At 45.7% G+C, this 26,258-nt stretch overlaps 1 protein-coding gene across 1 annotated transcript in view; it reads right to left on the reverse strand.

The window, feature by feature from the left end:
* flt4 (fms related receptor tyrosine kinase 4) overlaps window positions 1-26,258 on the reverse strand; it is a 374,492-nt gene that overhangs the window by 293,404 nt on the left and 54,830 nt on the right. Inside the window, exon 2 of the mRNA XM_078231815.1 lies at window positions 13,577-13,636. Coding sequence (XP_078087941.1) covers window positions 13,577-13,604 — 28 coding nt within the window. The 5' untranslated portion in view covers window positions 13,605-13,636. The remainder of the gene's footprint in view (window positions 1-13,576; window positions 13,637-26,258) is intronic.

Below are 26,258 nucleotides of genomic sequence, written 5' to 3' on the forward strand. Positions count from 1 at the left end.
CGTCACTGCTCACAATACCAAACTCACTGTTCACAATATCCATGTCACACTTCACAGTACCCAACTCACTGTTCACAATAGCAAACTCACGGCTCACACTACCCCATTCACTGCTCACAATACACAGCTCACTGTTCACAATACCCAACTCATTGTTCACAATACTAAACTCACTGTTCACAATACCCAACTCACTGCTCACAATACCCAACTCACTGTGCACAATACCCAACTCACTTTTCACAATACCCCACTCACTGCTCACAATACCCAATACGGCACGGTAGCACAGTGGTTAGCACTGCTGCTTCACAGCTCCAGGGTCCCGGGTTCGATTCCCGGCTCGGGTCACTGTCTGTGTGGAGTTTGCACATTCTCCTCGTGTCTGCGTGGGTTTCCTCCGGGTGCTCCGGTTTCCTCCCACAGTCCAAAGATGTGCGGGTTAGGTTGATTGGCCAGGTTAAAAAAAAAAAAAATTGCCCCTTAGTGTCCTGGGATGTGTAGGTTAGAGGGATTAGTGGGTAAAATATGTGGGGGTAGGGCCTGGGTGGGATTGTGGTCGGTGCAGACTCGATGGGCCGAATGGCCTCCTTCTGCACTGTAGGGTTTCTATGATTTCTATGATTTCTATGAACTCACTGCTCACAATCCCCAACTCACTGTTCATAATCCCCAACTCACTGTTCGCAATACCAAACTCACTGTTCACAATCCACAACTCACTGCTCACAATACCCAACTCACTGCTCACAATCCTCAACTCACTGCTCACAATACCCAACTCACTGTTCACAATTCCTAACTCACTGTTCACAATCCACAACTCACTGCTCACAATACCCAACTCACTGTTCACAATCCCTAACTCACTGTTCAGAACCCCAACTCACTGTTCACAATCCCCAACTCACTGCTCACAACACCCAACTCACTGCTCACAATACCCAACTCACTGTTCACAATCCCTAACTCACTGTTCACAACCCCAACTCACTGTTCACAATCCCCAACTCACTGCTCACAACACCCAACTCACTGCTCACAATACCCAGCTCACTGTTCACAATATCCAACTCACTGCTCACAATCCCCAACTCACTCTTCACAACACCCAACTCACTGCTCACAATACCCAACTCACTGTTCACAATCCACAACTCACTGTTCACAACACCCAACTCACTGCTCACACTACTAAACGCACTGTTCACGATTCCCAACTCACTGCTCACAATACCCAACTCACTATTCACAATCCCCAACACAGTGCTCACAATACCCAACTCACTGTTCACAATACCCAACTCACTGTTCACAATACCCAACTCACTGCTCACAATACCCAACTCACTGCTCACAATCCCCAAGACAGTGCTCACAATACCCAACTCACTGTTCACAATACCCACCTCACTGCTCACAATCCCCAACTCACTGTTCACAATACCCAACTCACTGTTCACAATACCCAACTCACTGTCCACAATACCCACCTCACTGCTCACAATCCCCAACTCACTGTTCACAATACCCAACTCACTGTTTACAAAACCCAACTCACTGTTCACAATACCCAACTCACTGCTCACAATACTCAATTCACTGTTCACAATCCCCAACTCACTGCTCACAATACCCAACTCACTGTTCACTATTCGTCACTCACTGTTCACAATATCCAACTCACTGTTCACAATACCCAACTCACTGTTCACAATACCCAACTCACAGCTCACAATACCGAACTCACTGTTCACAACATCCAACTCACTGCTCACAATCCCCAACTCACAGCTCACAATACCCAACTCACTGCTCACAATATGCAACTCACTGTTCACAATCCCCAACTCACTGTTCACAATACCCAACTCACTGTTCACAATCCCTAACTCACTGTTCACAATATCCAACTCACTGCTCACAATACCCAACTCACTGTTCACAATATCCAACTCACTGTTCACAATCCCCAACACAGTGCTCACAATAACCAACTCACTGTTCACTATCCGTCACTCACTGTTCACAATATCCAACTCACTGTTCACAATACCCAACTCTCTGTTCACAATACCCAACTCACAGCTCACAATACCCAACTCACTGTTCACAACATCCAACTCACTGCTCACAATCCCCAACTCACAGCTCACAATACCCAACTCACTGCTCACAATATGCAACTCACTGTTCACAATCCCCAACTCACTCTTCACAATATCCAACTCACTGCTCACAATACCCAACTCACTGTTCACAATATCCAACTCACTGTTCACAATCCCCAACTCACTGCTCACAATACCCAACTCACTGTTCACTACCCGTCACTCACAGCTCACAATACCCAACTCACTGTTCACAACATCCAACTCACTGCTCACAATCCCCAACTCACAGCTCACAATACCCAACTCACTGCTCACAAGATGCAACACACTGTTCACAATCCCCAACTCACTGTTCACAATACCCAACTCACTGTTCACAATCCCTAACTCACTGTTCACAATATCCAACTCACTGCTCACAATACCCAACTCATTGTTCACAATATCCAACTCACTGTTCACAATCCCCAACTCACTGTTCACAACAAGCAACACACTGCTCACAACACAGAACCCACTGTTCACTCTATCCAACTGACTGCTCACAATCCCCAACTCACTGCTCACAATCCCCAACTCACTGCTCACAATACTAAACTCACGATTCACAAAACTTAACTCACTGCTCACAATACCCAACTCACTGTTCACGATACCCAACTCACTGTTCACGATACCCAACTCACTTTTCAGGATACCCAACTCACTGCTCACAATATTAAACTCACTGCTCACAATACCCTACAAACTGTTCACAATACCCAACTCGCTGCTCACAGTACCAAAATCACTGTTCACAATATCAAATTCACACTTCCCAATACCCAACTCACTGCTCACAATATCCAACTCACTGCTCACAATACCCAACTCGCTGCTCACAATACCAAACTCACTGTTCACAATATCAAACTCACTGTTCACAATACCCAACACACGGATCACAGTACCCAACTCACTGTTCACGATACCCAACTCACTGTTCACAATCCCCAACTCACTGTTCACAATATCCAACTCACTGTTCACAATACCCAACTCACTGTTCACAATCCCCAACTCACTGTTCACAGTACCCAACTCACTGTTCAGAATACCCAACTCACTGTTCACAATCCCCAACTCACTGTTCACAGTACCCAACTCACTGTTCACAATATCCAACTCACTGTTCACAATAACCAACACACTGTTCAGAATACCCAACTCACTGTTCACAATAACCAACACACTGTTCACAATCCCTAACTCACTGTTCACAACCCCAACTCACTGTTCACTATCCCCAATTCACTGCTCAAAATACCCAACTCACTGTTCACAATATCCAACTCACTGCTCACAAAACCCAACTCACTGTTCACAATCCCCAACTCACTGTTCACAACACCCAACTGACTGCTCACACTACTCAACTCACTGTTCACGATTCCCAACTCACTGCTCACAATACCCAACTCACTATTCACAATCCCCAACACAGTGCTCACAATACCCAACTCACTGTTCAGAATACCCAACTCACTGTTCACAATACCCATCTCACCGCTCACAATACCCACGTCACTGCTCACAATACCCAACTCACTGTTCACAATACTAAACTCACTGTTCACAATACCCAACTCACTGTTCACAATACCCACGTCACTGCTCACAATACCCAACTCACTGTACACAGTCCCCAACTCTCTGTTCACAATATGCCTGTCACTGCTCACAATACTCAACTCACTATTCGCAGTACTCAACTCACTGTTCACAGTACCCAACTCACTGCTCACACTAACCAACTCACTGCTCACAATCCCCATCTCACTCTTTACAATAGCCAACTCACTGCTCACAATACCCAACTCACTGTTCAGAACACCCAACTCACTGTTCACAATATCCATGTCACTGCTCACAATACTCACCTCACTGCTCACAATACCCAACTCATTGTTCACATCACTCACGTCACTGCTCACAATACCCAACTCATTGTTCACATCACTCACGTCACTGCTCACAATACCAAACTCACTGTTCACAATATCCATGTCACACTTCACAGTACCCAACTCACTGTTCACAATAGCAAACTCACGGCTCACACTACCCCATTCACTGCTCACAATACACAGCTCACTGTTCACAATACCCAACTCATTGTTCACAATACTAAACTCACTGTTCACAATACCCAACTCACTGCTCACAATACCCAACTCACTGTGCACAATACCCAACTCACTTTTCACAATACCCCACTCACTGCTCACAATACCCAACTCACTGCTCACAATCCCCAACTCACTGTTCATAATCCCCAACTCACTGTTCGCAATACCAAACTCACTGTTCACAATCCACAACTCACTGCTCACAATACCCAACTCACTGCTCACAATCCTCAACTCACTGCTCACAATACCCAACTCACTGTTCACAATTCCTAACTCACTGTTCACAATCCACAACTCACTGCTCACAATACCCAACTCACTGTTCACAATCCCTAACTCACTGTTCACAACCGCAACTCACTGTTCACAATCCCCAACTCACTGCTCACAACACCCAACTCACTGCTCACAATACCCAACTCACTGTTCACAATCCCTAACTCACTGTTCACAATCCCCAACTCACTGCTCACAACACCCAACTCACTGCTCACAATACCCAGCTCACTGTTCACAATATCCAACTCACTGCTCACAATCCCCAACTCACTCTTCACAACACCCAACTCACTGCTCACAATCCACAACTCACTGTTCACAACACCCAACTCACTGCTCACACTACTAAACGCACTGTTCACGATTCCCAACTCACTGCTCACAATACCCAACTCACTATTCACAATCCCCAACACAGTGCTCACAATACCCAACTCACTGTTCACAATACCCAACTCACTGTTCACAATACCCAACTCACTGCTCACAATACCCAACTCACTGCTCACAATCCCCAAGACAGTGCTCACAATACCCAACTCACTGTTCACAATACCCACCTCACTGCTCACAATCCCCAACTCACTGTTCACAATACCCAACTCACTGTTCACAATACCCAACTCACTGTCCACAATACCCACCTCACTGCTCACAATCCCCAACTCACTGTTCACAATACCCAACTCACTGTTTACAAAACCCAACTCACTGTTCACAATACCCAACTCACTCTCCACAATACCCACCTCACTGCTCACAATCCCCAACTCACTGTTCACAATACTAAACTCACTGTTCACAATACCCAACTCACTGTTCACAATACCCAACTCACTGCTCACAATACTCAATTCACTGTTCACAATCCCCAACTCACTGCTCACAATACCCAACCCACTGTTCACTATCCGTCACTCACTGTTCACAATATCCAACTCACTGTTCACAATACCCAACTCACTGTTCACAATACCCAACTCACAGCTCACAATACCCAACTCACTGTTCACAACATCCAACTCACTGCTCACAATCCCCAACTCACAGCTCACAATACCCAACTCACTGCTCACAATATGCAACTCACTGTTCACAATCCCCAACTCACTGTTCACAATACCCAACTCACTGTTCACAATCCCTAACTCACTGTTCACAATATCCAACTCACTGCTCACAATACCCAACTCACTGTTCACAATATCCAACTCACTGTTCACAATCCCCAACTCACTGCTCACAATACCCAACTCACTGTTCACTATCCGTCACTCACTGTTCACAATACCCAACTCACTGTTCACAATACCCAACTCACAGCTCACAATACCCAACTCACTGTTCACAACATCCAACTCACTGCTCACAATCCCCAACTCACAGCTCACAATACCCAATTCACTGCTCACAATATGCAACTCACTGTTCACAATCCCCAACTCACTGTTCACAATACCCAACTCACTGTTCACAATATCCAACTCACTGCTCACAATACCCAACTCACTGTTCACAATACCCAACTCACTGTTCACAACAAGCAACTCACTGTTCACAATACCCAACTCACTGCTCACAACACAGAACCCACTGTTCACTCTATCCAACTGACTGCTCAAAATCCCCAACTCACTGCTCACAATACTAAACTCACGATTCACAAAACTTAACTCACTGCTCACAATACCCAACTCACTGTTCACGATACCCAACTCACTGTTCACGATACCCAACTCACTTTTCAGGATACCCAACTCACTGCTCACAATATTAAACTCACTGCTCACAATACCCTACAAACTGTTCACAATACCCAACTCGCTGCTCACAGTACCAAAATCACTGTTCACAATATCAAATTCACACTTCCCAATACCCAACTCACTGCTCACAATACCCAACTCACTGCTCACAATACCCAACTCGCTGCTCACAATACCAAACTCACTGTTCACAATATCAAACTCACTGTTCACAATACCCAACACACGGATCACAGTACCCAACTCACTGTTCACAATATCCAACTCACTGTTCACGATACCCAACTCACTGTTCACAATCCCCAACTCACTGTTCACAATATCCAACTCACTGTTCACAATACCCAACTCACTGTTCACAATACCCAACTCACTGTTCACAATCCCCAACTCACTGTTCACAATACCCAACTCACTGCTCACACTACTAAATTCACTGTTCACAATACCAAATGCACTGTTCACAATACCCAACACGCTGCTCACAATACCCAGGTCACTGCTCACAATACCCAACTCACTATTCACAATACCCAACTCACTGCTCACAATACCCAACTCACTGTTCAGAATACCCAACTCACTGTTCACAATACTAAACTCACTGTTCACAATACCCAGGTCACTGCTCACAATACCCAACTCACTGCTCACAATACCCAACTCACTGTTCACAATCCCCAACACAGTGCTCACAATACCCAACTCACTGTTCAAAATACCCAACTCACTGTTCACAATACCCAACTCACTGTTCAGAACACCCAACTCACTGTTCACAATACCCAACTCACTGTTCACAGTCCCCAACTCACTGTTCAGAATACCCAACTCACTGTTCACAATACCCAACTCACTGTTCACAATACCCAACTCACTGCTCACAATACCCAACTCACCGTTCACAGTACCCTACTCACTGTTCACAATATCCATCTCACTGCTCACAATACTCAACTCACTGTACACAATACCCACTCACTGCTCACAATACCCAACTCACCGTTCACGATATCCAACTCACTGGTCACAATCCCCAACTCACTGTTCACAATATCCAACTCACTGTTCACAATACCCAACTCACTGTTCACAATCCCCAACTCACTGTTCACAATACCCAACTCACTGCTCACACTACTAAATTCACTGTTCACAATATTCAACTCACTGCTCACAATACCCAACGCACTGTTCACAATACCCAACACGCTGCTCACAATACCCAACTCACTGTTCACAATCCCCAACACACTGTTCACAATCCCCAACTGACTGTTCACAATCCCTAACTCATTGTTCACAATACCCAACTCACTGCTCAGAATACCCAACTCACTGTTCACAATACTAAACTCACTGTTCACAATACACAGGTCACTGCTCACAATACCCAACTCAATATTCACAATACCCAACTCACTGTTCACAATACCCAACTCACTGTTCACAATACCTAACACAGTGCTCACAATCCCCAACTCACTGCTCACAATACCCAACTCACTGCTCACAATCCCCAACTCTCTGTTCGCAATACCCAATTAACTGCTCAGACTACCAACTCACTGCTCACACTCCTAAACGCACTGCTCACAATACCCAACTCACTGCTCACACTACCCAACTCACTGTTCACAATCCCCAACTCACTGCTCACAATACCCAACTCACTGCTCATATTACCCAACTCACTGCTCACAATATCCAACTCACTGTTCACAATACCCAACTCACTGTTCACGATACCCAACTTACTGTTCAGAATACCCAACTCACTGTTCACAATCCCCAACTCACTGTTCACAGTACCCAACTCACTGTTCACAATATCCAACTCACTGTTCACAATAACCAACACACTGTTCACAGTACCCAACTCACTGTTCACAGTACCCAACTCACTGTTCAGAATACCCAACTCACTGTTCACAATAACCAACACACTGTTCACAATACCCAACTCACTGTTCACAATCCCCAACTCACTGTTCACAGTACCCAACTCACTGTTCACAATATCCAACTCACTGTTCACAATAACCAACACACTGTTCACAGTACCCAACTCACTGTTCACAATACCCAACTCACTGTTCAGAATACCCAACTCACTGTTCACAATACCCAACACACTGTTCAGAATATGCAACTCACTGTTCACAATACCCAACTCACCGTTCACAATATCCAACTCACTGCTCACAATACCCAACTCATTGTTCACAATACTAAACTCACTGTTCACAATACCCAACTCACTGTTCACAGTACCCAACTCACTGCTCACAATACCCACGTCACTGCTCACAATACCCTGCTCACTGCTCACAATACCCAACTCACTGCTCACAATACCCAACTCACTGCTCACAATACTAAACTCACTGTTCACGATGCCCAACTTACTGTTCACAATACCCATCTCACTGCTCACAATACCCACGTCACTGCTCACAATACCTAACTCACTGTTCACAATACCCATCTCACTGCTCACAATACCCAACTCGCTGCTCACAATACCGAACTCACTGCTCACAATACCCAACTCACTGCTCACAATACTAAACTCACTGTTCACAAAACTAAACTCACTGTTCACAATACCCACCTCACTGTTCACAATACCCAACTCACTGTTCACAATACTAAACTCACTGTTCACAATACCCAACTCACTGTTCACAGTAGCGAACTCACTGTTCACAATACCCACGTCACTGTTCACAATACCCAACTCACTGTTCACAATATCCAACTCACTGCTCACAATACCCAACTCACTGCTCACAATACTAAACTCACTGCTCACAATACTAAACTCACTGTTCACAATACCCAACTCACTGCTCACAATACCCAACTCACTGCTCACAATACCCAACTCACTGCTCAAAATATCCAACTCACTGCTCACAATACCCAACTCACTGCTCACAATACCCAACTCACTGTTCACAATACTCAACTCATTGCTCACAATCCTAAACTCACTGCTCACAATACCCAACTCACTGTTCACAATATCCAACTCACTGCTCACAATACCCAACTCACTGCTCACAATACCCAACTCACTGCTCACAATATTAAATGCACTGTTCACAATTCCCAACTCACTGCTCACAATGCCCAACTCACCGTTCACAATACCCATCTCACTGCTCACAATACCCACCTCACTGCTCACAATACCCACCTCACTGCTCACAATACCCACGTCACTGCTCACAATACCCAACTCACTGTTCACAATACCCAACTCACTGTTCACAATACCCAACTCACTGCTCACAATACCCAACTCACTGCTCACAATACCGAACTCACTGCTCACAATCCCCAACTCACTGCTCACAATCCCCAACTCACTGTTCACCATCCCCAACTCACTGCTCACAATACCCAACTCACTGCTCACAATACCCAACTTACTGCTCACAATACTAAACTTACTGTTCACAATGCCCAACTCACTGTTCACAATACCCATCTCACTGCTCACAATACCCACGTCACTGCTCACAATACCCAACTCACTGTTCACAATACCCAACTCACTGCTCACAATACCCAACTCACTGCTCACAATACCCAACTCACTGTTCACAATACCCAACTCACTGCTCACAATACCCAACTCACTGCTCACAATCCCCAACTCACTGCTCACAATCCCCAACTCACTGTTCACAATCCCCAACTCACTGTTCACAACAACCAACTCACTGCTCACACTACTAAACTCACTGTTCACGATTCCCAACTCACTGCTCACAATACCCAACTCACTGTTCACAATCCCCAACTCACTGTTCACTATCCCCAACACAGTGCTCACAATACCCAACTCACTGTTCACAATACCCAACTCATTGTTCACAATACCCAACTCACTGTTCACAATACCCAACTCACTGCTCACAATCCCCAACTCACTATTCACAATACCCAACTCACTGTTCACAATACCCAACTCACTGTTCACAATCCCCAACTCACTATTCACAATCCCCAACTCACTGTTCACAATCATAATTCACGAGTCACTGTTCACACCAACAAGTTGTTTGCACTCACAACTCACTGTTCACTGGCACAAATCACTTTTCACAATCACAACCACTGCTCACAATCACTATTCACTCTTCACAACATAACTACTGTTCAAATCCACAAGTCATTGTCCACAACCACAAGTATCTGTTTGTAATAACGAGCACTGTTCACAACCACATGTCACTGTTCACAAACCCATGTTGTAGTTCACAACTACTGTTCACAACCACTGTTCACAAGATCATCACTGTTCACAACCAGAGCCGTGGTTCACAATCACAACCACTGTTCACAATTGCAACCACGGTTCACAACCACTGTTCACAATCGCAACCACTGTTCACAATCGCAACCACTGTTCACAATCACAACCACTGTTCACAATCACAACCACTGTTCACAATTGCAACCATGGTTCACAACGACTGTTCACAACTCCAAATCACTGTTCACAAGATCATCACTGTTCACAACCAGAGCCATGGTTTACAACCAGAATTCACTGTCCACACTCCCAATCATTGTTCACAACCCCAAGCTAACGTTCACAATCGCAGCCAGCATCCACAAGCCCAACTCACTGGTCACAACCACAAGCCACTGTTCACAACCACTGTTAACAACCATAAGTCACTGGTCACAACCCAAACCACTGTTCACTATCACAAGTCACTGTTCACAATCACTGTTCACTGTTCACAATACCCAAGTCACTCTTCACTATCACAAGTCACTCTTCGCAACCATGTGTGCGGGCACACGGGGACCTTTGTCTTCAGCTCCAAGTCCTGTTGGTCATGTGCACGGGGCCTGACCAATGTAAAAGATCTAAGCTGCGCACGTGTGGCTCTCTCCCAACCGGTGCCTTCGCGGGAGGCCCAAGATTCCTCAGGTCTTGAAGAGGCTGAACAGAGAGCTGAATATGAGGTTTAGTTTTAGTTTAATTCCCATGAATTTTGAATCATTGTGAATCTTTTTTCGCAGCACACTTGGGGACGTCTTCACGACATAGTAGTGCACAGTGGCGCACCGGTTAGAACCACTGTACTGGACAGCCAAAACTGTGCCAGCTGCTGTGCAGTTGGCAGCACAGTTGCCTCTGAATCACAAGGTGGTATTGAAGAGCAGCAGGGGAGTTATCCTTGGAATCCTGGACAATCCCTGCTCCTCAATCAACATCATTAAAGAAAACAAGATTAACTGGCCATTATCACATTGCTGCTTCATTCATACAAAAATGTTGGCACAACTGAAACAGGAACTCTCCGCTTCTCCACATTTCCTAGACTCTCTTCATTAAAAAAAAAACTCTAGATTGTCTGCCTTGGGTCCACAGTGAGTAGCCTCAGATTTCCTCACATTGATTTCCATCTGCCACGGCCTCTGAGCAAAGCTTTTATATAACCGAAGCGCCGTCATTTCCATCCCTTTGTATTCCAAGGGCAGTGGAGTTACACCGGCCTCACACTCACTGGTTTTCAGTGGGGTGACGGAGGCAGGTTACTGCCCCCCCCCCCCCGTTGTCCATTGTTAGGGTGTGAACAGGGAGGCAGTTCAGAGCCGCAATCTCCAGCCCCCTGTGTGTCATTCCACTAATCTGAAGCCCCCCGCCGCCCCCAACATTTACACAGGCCAGGATCCTATGCCTCCTCCCACTTGCTGATATTAAGATCCCACCAAAGTAACTGGCAGCTTAAATGGCCCCGGTGTCTGGCCGAGGGGGAGACACTATGGCAGGACCAAACAATCCTGGCCACAGTCAGGGGTGGAATCTTCTAAAATTTTGAAGTGTAGAAGATTCTTACAGGTTTGGACAGGGAAGGTGCAGGGAGGATGTTTTCCCCTTGTTGGGGGTGGGGGGAGATCTAGAACTAGGAGACACAGTATCACATGAAAACTAGAGGTTTAAGGTGAGAGGGAAAAGATTTAAAAGGGACTTGTTCATGTAGAAGGTGGTGTGTGTGTGGAATGAGCTGCCAGAGAAAGTGGTTGAGGCAAGTAAAGTTTATTTATTAGTCACAAGTAAGACTTACATTAAGTTACTGTGAAATTCCCTTAGTTGCCACAGTCCGGCGTCTGTTCGAGTCAATGTACCTAACCAGCACATCTTTCAGAATGTGGGAGGAAACCGGAGCACCCGGAGGAAACCCACGCAGATACGGGGAGAAGGTGCAAACTCCACACAGACAGTGACCCAAGCCAGGGATTGAACTCAGGTCCCTGGCGCTGTGAAGCAGCAGTGCCAACCACTATGCTACCATGCGTACGATAGCAATATTTAAAAAGCATTTGGATAAGTATATGGATTAGAGGGATATGGGCCACACGTGGGCAATTGGGACTAGCTGGGAGGACACCACAGTCGGCATGGGACTGGTTGGGCTGAAGGGCCTGTTTCTGTGCTGTATTGTTCTATGATTCTATGACACAGTAAGAAGTCGCCCATTTATCGCTGAGGTGAGGAGAAATTTCTCCACTCGGAAGGCAGTAAATCTTTGGAATTCTTGGCATCATGGAAGCTCAATCATTGAATATGTTCAAGACAGAATTTGGTAGATTTCTAGATATAAAGGATGTTAAAGGATATGGGATAGTGCGGGAAAATGGCGTTGAGGTGTAAAATCAGCCATGATCTAACTGAGGGGCAGAAGAAGGGCCGAATGGCCTCCTGCTCCTATTTTCTATGTTCCTATGTTCATCCCCATGATAAGCTGATGAGGATCACACGCGCACACCCCAGGTGTAGTTACACCTACGTGAGACCCAGCAGAGTAACAGGCCTCTCAAACTTAACCACGTCATTTGGCTAATTGATGTGAAATAAAACCGTAACTATTATTTTCTCAAGCAGCGAGTATCCCCACCAGCAGTGACATGCATCTAGAGTTGCCAACCCTCCAGGATTGTCCTGGAGTCTCCAGGAATAAAAGGTTAACCTCCTGGACACCACTTTGAACAAAGCAAACCCGGGGAGGATGCTCACGGGGCATTTTAAAAGAAAAACAAAGCAATTATGTGTTTCCTTCGCACATTGTCGATTTATAAGTTTAAAAATATTGGGGACGGGTGGGGCGGGGGGGGGATGGTTGGAAGTCGGAGGACATATGATGAAGCCTCCAGGAATAGGTCCAACCAGAGTTGGCAACCCTACACACACCACATCTACCATCTGCCATGCTCATACCTGTGCAGGCTGCTGCTTCAGTTGGCATCTGGCACGGATGAGGTACAGGGGCTCACATCTCTATGGAAGAAAAAAAAAGAAAGACTTGCATTTATATAGCGCCTTTCATGACTTCAGGACATCGCAAAGCGCTTCACAGCCAGTGAAATACTTTTGTTTTAAGTGTAGTCACTGTTGGAGTGTCAGGAAAAGGCAGCAGCCAATTTGTGCACAGCAAGGCATCAAGGGGTACGGGGGAGGAAGCGGGGAGTATGGCATTGAGATCGAAGATCAGCCATGATCATATTGAATGGAGGCAGAACAGGCTGGAAGGGCTGAATGGCTCACTCCTGCTAGTCTCTATGATATTACTAACCATTGTGGTGTGAGGGATAAATACGGGCACGAGAGAGAGAGAAACCCACTTCTCTCCTTCAAAATAATGATGGTGGGATCTTTTATGTCCTCCCGGGAGGGCAGATGTGGGTTCCCGGTTTAACCTGAAGGATGGCACCACTGACAGTGCAGCACTCCCTCACTACTGGCACAGGGTGTGTCAGTCTGGATTTTGTGCTCAAGTCTTCGGAGCGGGACTTGAACTTACAACCTTGAGAGGCGTGAGAGTTACCCACTTAACCACGGTTGACTCTCAAAGCCTAATTAATATAGATAGTGCAGGATTAAAGACATTTTATTAAAACACATTATAGAATTGTCAGAGATGGACCTATGTGTCACTGCATCTGAATCATCCTCCTCACTCAAATTACTCAAACGTACAACTGAAAACATTACTTTATGTTCAGGGTAACCTTGGAGCTGCAGTTCTTGCCTAACTTTACCATAACACCTGGAACAATGCACAATCCAGATGCCACATCCTTCTCCTCTACCTCAGATGCACCATAGAAAGCATCCTTTTTGGTTGTATCACAGCTTGCTTTGGCTCCTGCTCTGCCCAAGACCGCAAAGAACTATGCTATACTCCTATACTATATTATATAACTACTATACTCTTTATACACCTATGACTGTGTGGCCAAATTCCCCTCCAATTCGATTTTCAAGTTTGCTGACGATGCCACCGTAGTCGTAGCTGACATGCCAAATTTCCTTAGTCTTCTGAGAAAGTAGAGGCATTGGTGGGCTTTCTTAACTATAGTGTCAGCAAAGAGGGACCAGGGTAGGTTGTTGGTGATCTGGACATCTAAAAACTTGAAGTTCTCGACCCTTTCTACTTTGTCCCCGTTGATGTAGACACTATAGTTAAGAAAGCCCACTAATGCCTCTACTTTCTCAGAAGACTAAGGAAATTTGGCATGTCAGCTACGACTCTCACCAACGTTTACAGATGCACCATAGAAAGCATTCTTTCTGGGTTGTATCACAGCTTGGTATGGCTCCTACTCTGCCCAAAACCACAAGGAACTACAAAAGGTCATGAATGTAGTCCAATCCATCACGCAAACCAGCCTCCCATCCATTGACTCTGTCTACAGTTCCCGCTGCCTCGACAAAATAGCCAGCATAATTGAGGTCGGACCTCAAACAATGACGAGACAGCGTACAGGAATGAGATAGAGAATCTGGTGAACTGGTGCGACAACAATAATCTCTCCCTCAATGTCAACAAAACGAAGGAGATTGTCATTGGCTTCAGGAAGCGTAAAGGAGAACACCCCTGTCTACATCATAGAACATAGAACATAGAAAGCCACAGCACAAACAGGCCCTTCGGCCCACAGGTTGCGCCGATCACATCCCCACCTCTAGGCCTATCTATAGCCCTCAATCCCATTAAATCCCATGTACTCATCCAGAAGTCTCTTAAAAGACCCCAACGAGTTTGCCTCCACCACCACCGACGTCAGCCGATTCCACTCACCCACCACCCTCTGAGTGAAAAACTTACCCCTGACATCTCCTCTGTACCTACCCCCCAGCACCTTAAACCTGTGTCCTCTCGTAGCAACCATTTCAGCCCTTGGAAATAGCCTCTGAGAGTCTACCCTATCCAGACCTCTCAACATCTTGTAAACCTCTATCAGGTCACCTCTCATCCTTCGTCTCTCCAGGGAGAAGAGACCAAGCTCCCTCAACCTATCCTCATAAGGCATGCCCCCATATCCAGGCAACATCCTTGTAAATCTCCTCTGCACCCTTTCAATGGCTTCAACATCTTTCCTGTAATGAGGTGACCAGAACTGCGCGCAGTACTCCAAGTGGGGTCTAACCAGGGTCCTATAAAGCTGCAGCATTATCTCCCGACTCCTAAACTCAATCCCTCGATTAATGAAGGCCAGTACGCCGTACGCCTTCTTGACCGCATCCTCCACCTGCGAGGCCGATTTAAGAGTCCTATGGACCCGGACCCCAAGGTCCTTCTGATCCTCTACACTGCTAAGAATGGTACCCTTCATATTATATTGCTGCTTCATCCCATTGGATCTGCCAAAATGGATCACCACACACTTATCCGGGTTGAAGTCCATCTGCCACTTCTCCGCCCAGTCTTGCATTCTATCTATGTCTCGCTGCAACTTCTGACATCCCTCCAAACTATCCACAACACCACCTACCTTGGTGTCGTCAGCAAACTTACCAACCCATCCCTCCACTTTCCTCATCCAGGTCATTTATGAAAATGACAAACAGCAAGGGTCCCAGAACAGATCCCTGGGGCACTCCACTGGTCACTGACCGCCATGCAGAGAAAGACCCCTCCACAGCCACTCTCTGCCTTCTGCAGGCAAGCCAGTTCTGGATCCACAAGGCAACAGCCCCTTGGATCCCATGCCCTCTCACTTTCTCAAGAAGTCTTGCATGGGGGACCTTATCGAACGCCTTGCTGAAGTCCATATAGACCACATCCACCGCTCTTCCTTCGTCAATGTGTTTGGTCACATTTTCAAAGAACTCAACCAGGCTCGTAAGGCACGACCTGCCCTTGACAATGGGGACAAAGTAGAAAGGGTCGAGAACTTCAAGTTTTTTGATGTCCAGATCACCAACAAACTATCCTGGTCCCCCCATGCCGACACTATAGTTAAGAAAGCCCACCAATGCCTCTACTTTCTCAGAAGACTGAGGAAATTTGGCATGTCAGCTACGACTCTCACCAACGTTTACAGATGCACCATAGAAAGCATTCTTTCTGGTTGTATCACAGCTTGGTATGGCTCCTACTCTGCCCAAAACCGCAAGGAACTACAAAAGGTAATGAATGTAATCCAATCCATCACGCAAACCAGCCTCCCATCCATTGACTCTGTCTATACTTCCCGCTGCCTCGGCAAAACAGCCAGCATAATTAAGGACACCACGTACTCCAGACATTCTCTCTTCCACTTCTTCCTTCAGGAAAAAGTTACAAAAGTCTGAGGTCATGTACCAACCAACTCAAGAACAGCTTCTTCCCTGCTGCTGTCAGACTTTTGAATGGACTTACCTTGCATTAAGTTCATCTTTCTCTCCACCCTAGCTATGACTGTAACACTACATTCTGCACTCTCTCCTTTCCTTCTCTATGAATGGTATGTTTTGTCTGTATAGTGCACAAGAAACAATACTTTTCACTGTATATTAATACATGTGACAATAATAAATCAAATCAAATCAATTCACAATCCCTGTATCCTACCTGACATTAAGTTGAGTTTCCCCCCCATCTCCTCTCTGCTGCTAAGGCCACCTATTTTCGCTATTATAACACTGCCCACTGTTGTAACTGCCTCAGTTTATCTGCTGCTGAAACTCTCGTCCATGTTTTTGTTGCCTCCTGATTGAACCATCCCAATGCATTCCTGACTGACCTCTCACCTTTCACTCTCAGTAAACTTAACCTCAGCCAAAACCCTGCTCTTTCTAACCGCATTCCTCCAATAGGGGAGGCAAAGGCCTCGTGGTATTATCGCTTGACTGTTAATCCAGAAACTCAGCTAATGTTCTGGGGACCCGGTTTCGAATCCCACCGCAGCAGATGGTGGAATTTGAATTCAATAAAAGAAATCTGGAATTAGGAATCTACTGATGACCATGAAATCATTGTCAATTGTCAGGAAAAACCCATCTGGTTCACTAATGTTCTTTAGGGAAGGAAATCTGCCGTCCTTACTGTCTCGCCTACATGTGACTCCAGAGCAACAGCAATGTGGTTGACTCACAACTGCCCTCTGAACAAGGGATGGGCAATAAATGCTGGGCGACCAGTGTTGCCCATGTCCCATGAACGAATAAAAAAAACCTAACTTGCACCAAGTCCTAAGTTCAAATATCCCCCCTGTGCCCATTCACCTATACTATTGATCCAGTAAAACATTAATCTTAAAAGTCTCCTCCTTGTTTTCAAATCCCACCCCCCTCTCCGCCGTAGCCTTGCTCTCCCTATCTGTGTAACCTCCTCCAGACTTCTGTGATCTCCACGCTCCTCCAATTTCGGTCTCTGGAGAGCACCTCTTATTTTATTTTGTTTAACAGTGGTTGTGTCTTCAGCTGCACGGGCCCTTGGTGAGGTTGGAAATATTCCAGGATTCTGCTGGAGTCTTTAGGAATTAATAAATAATCTCCCAGTTGCTGCTGCAGGCAAGATCTGAGAGAAAAAAAAGTCACAGGAGCACTCAAAAAAATGGTGCTTTGAAAAATATTCCCTTGAACGATTTTGTCATTGAGAGAGAAAATATCCGAGATGGAGCTGAATAGCTAAAAATCACCCAAATGGAGTAATGAGGAGTCCATTCACTTTCTGACTGGCCATTGCAGGGGTGGGCATGTTGGACAACCAATGGCAGGAGTGTGGGGGCAGGGCAGTCATGTGATGGCACAGAGTTGGGCAACAGATGGCCTGGATCTCTTCGGCTCTCTCTCCTCCTTTTAAGATGCTTCTTGTAGCGTACCTCCTTAACCTTCGAATTACCCTTCCCAATATCTCCTCCTTTGCCTGAGCGTCAATTCCTGGTTTCATAGCATTCCTTTCTGGTTGTATCACAGCTTGGTATGGCTCTGCTCTGACCAAGACCGCAAGAAATTACAAAGGGTCTTGAACATAGCCCAGTTCATCACGCAAACCAGCCTCCCATCCATTGACTCCGTCTACACTTCCCACTGCCTCTATAATAGGGTGACGAGAATTGCACACAGTATTCCAAGTGTGGCCTTACCAATGTCTTGTACAACTTCAACAAGACATTCCAACTCCTGTATTCAATGTGACAATAGCAAATCAAATTAAATCCTGATGAAACTTAGGACATTTTCCTATTGTAAAAGATACTATATAAATGATGAGCACAAACGTCTCTTCCCTGTGCTGAACATTATAGGAACCTACGAGTTACTGGATGAAAAATACCAAGCTCCATCTAGATCATCTTCCACCATCTTGATAATCACATGGTACAACAGCGGTCGGTTGTTGACCAATCACAGCATTGGTCTTGATCCATTTATCTTGAATACACCCAAACACAAAGTGAGAAAAAGCTACAACGGTGGAGAGTTTTGGGGACCATATAGGCTCAAAGTCACTTTTTCCTCTCAAGAACACAACACTTACCAGCTATCGTTATGATTTGATTCGGGAACCTGGGATTAGATTTGGGAGTGAAAATTGGGATATAACGTTAACAATCCTCCAGCTCACCGACATACTCCTCCATCTAACAAGGACTGAAAGATTTGTGACCAAGTGCCTCGGCTAATTCTACCTTTGCTTCTTTCGACAACCTGGGATGCATTCTATCTGGGCCAGGGACTTTATTAACTCTCACTAATGTTCATCTTTTTAGTACTTCTTTTTATCTGTTCATATTCTATCCATAACTTCCATCACCTCCTTCAGTGTAATCTTCACATCCTCAGTTTTCGATGTGAAAACAGATGTGGCACGGTGGCACAGTGGTTAGCACTGCTGCTGCTGCACAGCACCAAGGACCCGGGTTCAATTCCTGGCTTGGGTTACTGTCTGTGCGAAGTCTGCACGTTCTCCCCGTGACTGTGTGGGTTTCCTCCGGGTGCTCCAGTTTCCTCCCACAGTCCAAAGATGTGCGGGTTAGGTGCATTGGCCGTGCTGAGTTGCAGGGATTGGGCAGACGGTGGGATGCTCTTCTGAGGATTGGTGCAGACTCTATGGGCTGAATGCCCTCCACTGCAATGTAATGATTCTAAGTACTTGTTTAATACTTTAGCTGAGTTCACTGCCTCGGCACAAAGGGTCTTTAATTGGTTCAGCTTTCTCCTGGGAAAACAATTTGTGTTTTTTGTTTATCGGAGGTTTCAGGGCTCTATTTAATGTTGCCTGCCAATCTTTTCTTGTCGCCTCTCTTTGCATCATCAATTGTGCGGCTCCACCCCTCTCTCCTCCTATTGATCCGTAGCTGTTGTCAATCAGCCGGGCGTTGTGAGTTGTCAAGGTGAGAGGTCAGTGACTGCAGACAGAGTACGGTGAACAATGAAGGAGAGTTTACCTGAGTCACGTTCACATTGGACTCAAATTGTGACTTTGAGAAGAGCTGTTTCAATACTGTGACAGGGACAGACATGGTGCAGACACGATGGGCCAAATGGCCTCCTACTGCACCAGTCTTTTGAATGGACCGACTATATATTCAGCTGATCTTTCTCTACACCCTAGCTAAGACTATAACACTACATTCTGCACCCTTGCTTTTCCTTCTCTATGAATGGTATGCTATGTCTGTATAGCGTGCAAGAAACAATACATTTCATTGTATGTTAATATATGTGACAATAATAAATCAAATCAAATCAGTATCAATTCTATGATTATGTGATTCTATTAACTTTTTCCATTCTCTCCTGCACTTTCCATAGTCATCCCAGTTATTAACGTGGGCGGCACGGTGGCACAGTGATTAGCACTGCTGCCTCACAGCACCAGAGATCCAGGTTCGATTCCCAGCTTGGGTCACTGTCTGTGCAGAGTCTGCACGTTCTCCCCATGTCTGTGTGGGTTTCCTCCGAGTGCTCCGGTTTCCTCCTGCAGTCTGAAAGATGTGCTGGTTAGGTGCATTGGCCGTGCTAAATTCCCCCTAAGTGTACCCGAACAGGCGGCGGAGTGTGGCAACGAGGGGATTTTCACGGTAACTTCATTGCGGTGTTAATGTAAGCCTACTTGTCACACTAATAAATAAACTTAAGCTTTTACTTCAAATCTTGCTCCTGACATTTGACAGAAGTCTTTCTTTTTCTATTTAATTTTAAATTTGCTATCCAGGGTGGATTAGCTCTGCCGCTTCCCTTCAAAGGAATAAGCTTGGTTTGTCCCTGAGCTATCTCTTCCCTGAATGGCCTCCATTATTCTGTTACTGCTTTACGCTGTAATCACCAGTTCCAAACTATAGTCTTGACCCTTTCTTAAATCACTGAAATTAGCTCTTCCCAGTTGAGCATTTCTATCCTTGATATTATCTAACCTTTCAAAATTACTTTAAACAGAATGATTAGTCAGGGTTAGCGAGATGATTCTCAACTGTGACACACTCACTTCCTCCATTTCATTTCCGGAGAGTAGATCCAGCATCGCGCCTTTCCCTAAACAAAATACTGCGGATGCTGGAAATCTGAAATAAAAACAGAAAACACTGGAAACATTCAGCAGGTCTGGCAACACTTGTGGAGAGAGAGAGAGACAGAAGCTGGGAATTTTAAAAATCCATAGAATCCCTACAGTGCAGAAGGAGGCCATTCAGCCCCTCAAACCTGCACCGACAACAATCCCACCCAGGCCCTATCCCTAAAAACCCACATATTTATCCTGCTAATCCCTCTGGCATACACATCCCGGGACACTAAAGGGCAATTTAGCATGGCCAATCAACCTAACCTGTACATCTTCGGACTGTGGGAGGAAACCGGAGCACCCGGAGGAAACCCCACGCAGGCACGGGGAGAATATGCAAACTCCGCACAGACAGTGACCCAAGCCGGGAATCGAACCCAGGTCCCTGGAGCTATGAGGGAGCAGTGCTAGCCACTGTGCCACCGTGCCGCCCATTGCATCTTTCCAGCGGATGCTGGAAATCTGAAATAAAAACAGGAAACACTGCAAACACTCAGCAGGTCTGGCAACACTTGTGGAGAGAGACAGAGGCTGGGAATTTTCAGTCCCGCTTGCCAATGGGATCTTCCAGTCCTGCCAGAAGTTAATGGAATTTTAATGGCTCACTGCATTCCCCGTGGAGGGTCAGGAAAACCCTTCCAGAGTTAGTTCCTGAGGTTGATCTGAAAAGTTAACTCTTGTTTTTCTCTCTCGACAAATGCTGCCAGACCTGCTGAGCATTTCCAGCCTTTTCTGTTCTTATTTGTTCTTCTTTCCTTGTTGGACTGGGGACATACTGATCAAAAATCTTTTCCTGTACATTTATTCCCTACAGCAACCGCAATATGCAGCTGTTCCTTCGCAGTCACTGGGTCAAAATCCTGGAATTCCCTCCCTAACGGCATTGTGGGTCAACCCACAGCACGTGGACTGCAGCGATTCAAGATGGCGGCTCACCACCACCTTCTCAAGGGGCAATTAATGCTGGCCAGCCAGCGACACCCATGCCCCATGAAAAAAAAAGTCACATAGCACCTTTAATATAGTGAAACATCCTGAGGCAGAAGAACCATTAAACAAGACTTGACACTCAGCTACATCAGGGCACATTAGGGCAGATAGAACATAGAACATAGAACATTACAGCGCAGAACAGGCCCTTCGGCCCACGATGTTGCACCGACCAGTTAAAAAAAAAACTGTGACCCTCCAACCTAAACCAATTTCTTTTCGTCCATGAACCTATCTACGGATCTCTTAAACGCCCCCAAACTAGGCGCATTTACTACTGATGCTGGCAGGGCATTCCAATCCCTCACCACCCTCTGGTGATAGGGGTAGATCACAAGGAGCATCTCAAAAGGAGGAAAGAGGGGTGAAGAGAGTCCGAGAGGGAATTTCAGAGGTTAGGGCAATCACAGCTGAAGGCATCGCCACCAATGGTGCAGCAATTAAAGTCAGGCATGTGCAAGAGACCAGGATTGGAGGAGCGCAAAGATCTCAAAGGGTCGTGGGGCTGGAGGAGGTTACAAACCTAAGGAAGGATAAGGCCATGGAGAGATGTAAGAAGAATAAGAATTTAAAATCTAGGCGCTGCTTATCTGGGAGCCAAATCAGGCTAGCGAGCCCAGGAGTGATTGATGCATGTTAGGACACATGCGGCAGAGTAGAATAAGCTTAGGTTTATGAATGGGGGAGATTGGTCAGGAGTGTGTTGGAATAGTTGAGGTCAAAGGTGGGGTTGAAGTTGGGCAATGGTGCAGTCTAGTGATCGCACAAACACGTGATCGAAAGTTCATCTTGGGGTCAAACCTGACACCATAAAGTTGGCGAGGTTTGGTTCAGAGTCAGAGAGTTGCCAGGTAGTGGGTTGGTGTCGCTGGCTAGGGAGTAGAGTTCATGAAGGGGACCCAAGGCAATGTCTTTGGTATTCCCAATATCTCTTTGTTTGCCAAAATTATATTAAAGTCTCCTGTTGTTACCATTCCATTTCTGTTAAATGCTTTAGGAACTCGCCAACAAAAGTTCTCAGCTACATGAAATTTTCCCTTTGACAGGACAGATTAACCCTGTCAAACACAGGGAGGAATCACTGATTAATGTGACAGGGTGGATTATCCCGCAGTAATGTCAATAATCATCAATCTATGAGATGGAACAGATTAACTCTTTCAGTCCAACCAGATTCGCTAATCATTGCAACGGAACAGATTATAACATCACAGAACAATGGAATATTACTGCACAGAACCTGGCCATTCAGCCCATCATGTAAACTGTCTGCTCTTTGAAGGAACTGGTCAAGTTAGACCAACTCAGCCTTTCCCCCATAACACTGTGAATTAGTCCTTTTCAAGTGCTGTCAAATGACCTTTTAAAAGTTCCTGGGGAATCTAATTGAACCATCCTTTAGGACAGTGTGTTCAAGATCATAGCAACTCTCTGTGTGAAGACTTTCTCATTTCCCCCCTCGTTCCTTTGTTAATTATTTTAAATCTATAACCTCTGGTTACCAACCCACTTGCCAGAGGAAATAGTTTTTCTCTACTCAACCTATCAAAGTTCTTCAGTATTTTCACAGAATCTCTATAGCAGGCCACCTGGTCCACCAAGCCTGCACCGACCGCAACCCCTTCCAGGCATTATCCCCACAGCCCCACGCATACACCCTCCTAGTTCCCTTGACGTCAAGGGGCAACTTAGCATGGCCAGTCAACCAAACCCACACTTCTTTGGAGTGTGGGAGGAAACCGGAGCTCCCGGAGGAAACCCACGCAGACATGGGGAGAATGTGAAAATCCACACAGTGACCCGAGACCGGAATTGAACCTGGGTCCCTGGCGTTGTGAGGCAGCAGTGCTAACCAGTGTGCCACCGTGCCATCCACACTTCTGTTGGATATTCCCTCAACCTTCTCTGCTCCAAGGTGATAAGCCTCCCCAATCTTTCTCATCCCAAATAAGTCTGCTCTGTGACCTCACCAGGGCCTGAGCATTCATCCTAAGATGCGGCGCCCAAAACTGAACACAATACTCCAGAAAAGACCAAACCAGAAATTGGTGAATGTTCTTGCATGCCTTCCTTGTTTTTGCATTCAATTCTCTTATTTACAAGACCTAATAGTCCAAAAATGTCCTTCGTCACCTTATTAACTTGCTTTGCCACCTTCATAGATTTGTGAATATGCATTCCCAGCTTCCTCTGTTTTTGTCAAAAATAGAACTTTCTAGATTCTAATGCATCACTTCACACACATTCACATTAAATTCTATCTGCCATCTGCCTGCCCATTAAAGTTAAAGTTTATTTATTAGTCATAAGTAGGCTTACATTAACACTGCAATGAAGTTACTGTGAAAATCCCCTAGTTGTCACACTCCGGCGCCTGTTCAGGTACACTGAGGGAGAATTTAGTATGGCCAATTCACCTAACCAGCATGTCTTTCAAACTGTGGGAGGAAACCGGGGCACCCAGAGGAAACACACGCAGATATGGGGAGAACGTGCAGACTCCGCAAAGACAGTGACCCAAGCCGGGAATCAAAATCAGGTCCCTGGCGCTGTGAGGCAGCAGTGCTAACCACTGTGCTACCATGCCGCCGATCGCCCTGAACCTATTTGCTCAGGGGATGTGGGCGTCATTGGCTGGACCAACATTTATTGCCCATCCCTAATTGCCCTTGAACTGTTTGCTGGGCCATTTCAGAGGCATTTAAGCATCTACCACATTGCTGTGATTCTGGAGTCACATGTAGGCCAGACCGAGTAAGGATGGCAGATTTCCTTCCCTAAAGGACATTAGTGAACCAGATAGGTTTTGATGACAATAGTTTCACGGTCTACATTAGCTTTCTAATTCTTGGGCTGGAATTCTATGGTTGTTCACGCCAGGGGAATTCTCTGGTTCTTGCAGCAGAGCACCCCCACCCACGGGTTTCATGACGGCGTGAGGTGACATCACTTCAGGAAGCGTAAAGGAGAACACGCCCCTGTCTACATCAACGGGAAGTAGAAAGGGTCGAGAGCTTCAAGTTTTTAGGTGTCGAGATCACCAACAACCTGTCCTGGTTCCCCCATGCTGACCCTATAGTTAAGAAAGCCCACCAATGCCTCTACTTTCTCAAAAGACTAAGGAAATTTGGCATGTCAGCTATGACTCTCACCAACTTTTACAAATGCACCATAGAAAGCATTCTTTCTGGTTGTATCACAGCTTGGTATGGCTCCTGCTCTGCCCAAGACCGCAAGAAACTACAAAAGGTCATGAATGTAGCCCAATCCATCACGCAAACTAGCCTCCCATCCATTGACTACATTCTGCACTCTCTCATTTCCTTCTCTATGAATGGTATGTTTTGTCTGTAAAGCGCAGAACAGTAAAACAATACTTTTCACTGTATGTTAATACGTGACAAAAATTAATCAAATCAAATCAAAGGGAAATCCCATTGACAGCGGCAGGAACAGAGAATCCCACTGTTTAAATTTAATATTTACATCTTGTAAAATTACACTTAGCACATCAGATGTACAAGTTTCAAGTATCATTTCAAACATTGTACAAGTTCAAAGGTGTCCCAATGCAGTCTACTTTTTTTATACAGCGTATTTACAAGCACTCATCACAGTGGATGACTTACTCCACTTCGTCCAGCCTACTCCACTGTCTACACTTCCCGCTGCCTCGGCAAAGCAGCCAGCATAATTAAGGATCCCATGCGCCCCGGACATTCTCTCTTCCACCTTCTTCCATCGGGAAAAAGATACAAAAGTCTGAGATCACGTACCAACCGACTCAAGAACAGCTGCTTCCCTGCTGCTGTCAGACCTCTGAATGGACTTACCTTGCATTAAATTGATCTTTCGCTACACGCTAGCTATGACTGTAACGCTACATTCTGCACACTCTCATTTCCTTCTCTATGAACGGTATGTTTTGTCTGTAAAGCGCAGAACAGTAAAACAATACTTTTCACTGTATGTCAATACGTGACAATAATAAATCAAATCAAAGGGAAATCCCATTGACAGCGGCAGGATCAGAGAATCCCACTAGCGAACAGCACACCGCATTCCCCCGCCGGGAAACTTGTGGCTGGGAAGCTGGAGAATCAAATCCAGATTTTTATTCAATTCAAATTTCACCAT

Source organism: Mustelus asterias, chromosome 16 (genome assembly GCF_964213995.1).
Source record: "Mustelus asterias chromosome 16, sMusAst1.hap1.1, whole genome shotgun sequence".
NCBI classification, from domain to species: domain Eukaryota; kingdom Metazoa; phylum Chordata; class Chondrichthyes; order Carcharhiniformes; family Triakidae; genus Mustelus; species Mustelus asterias.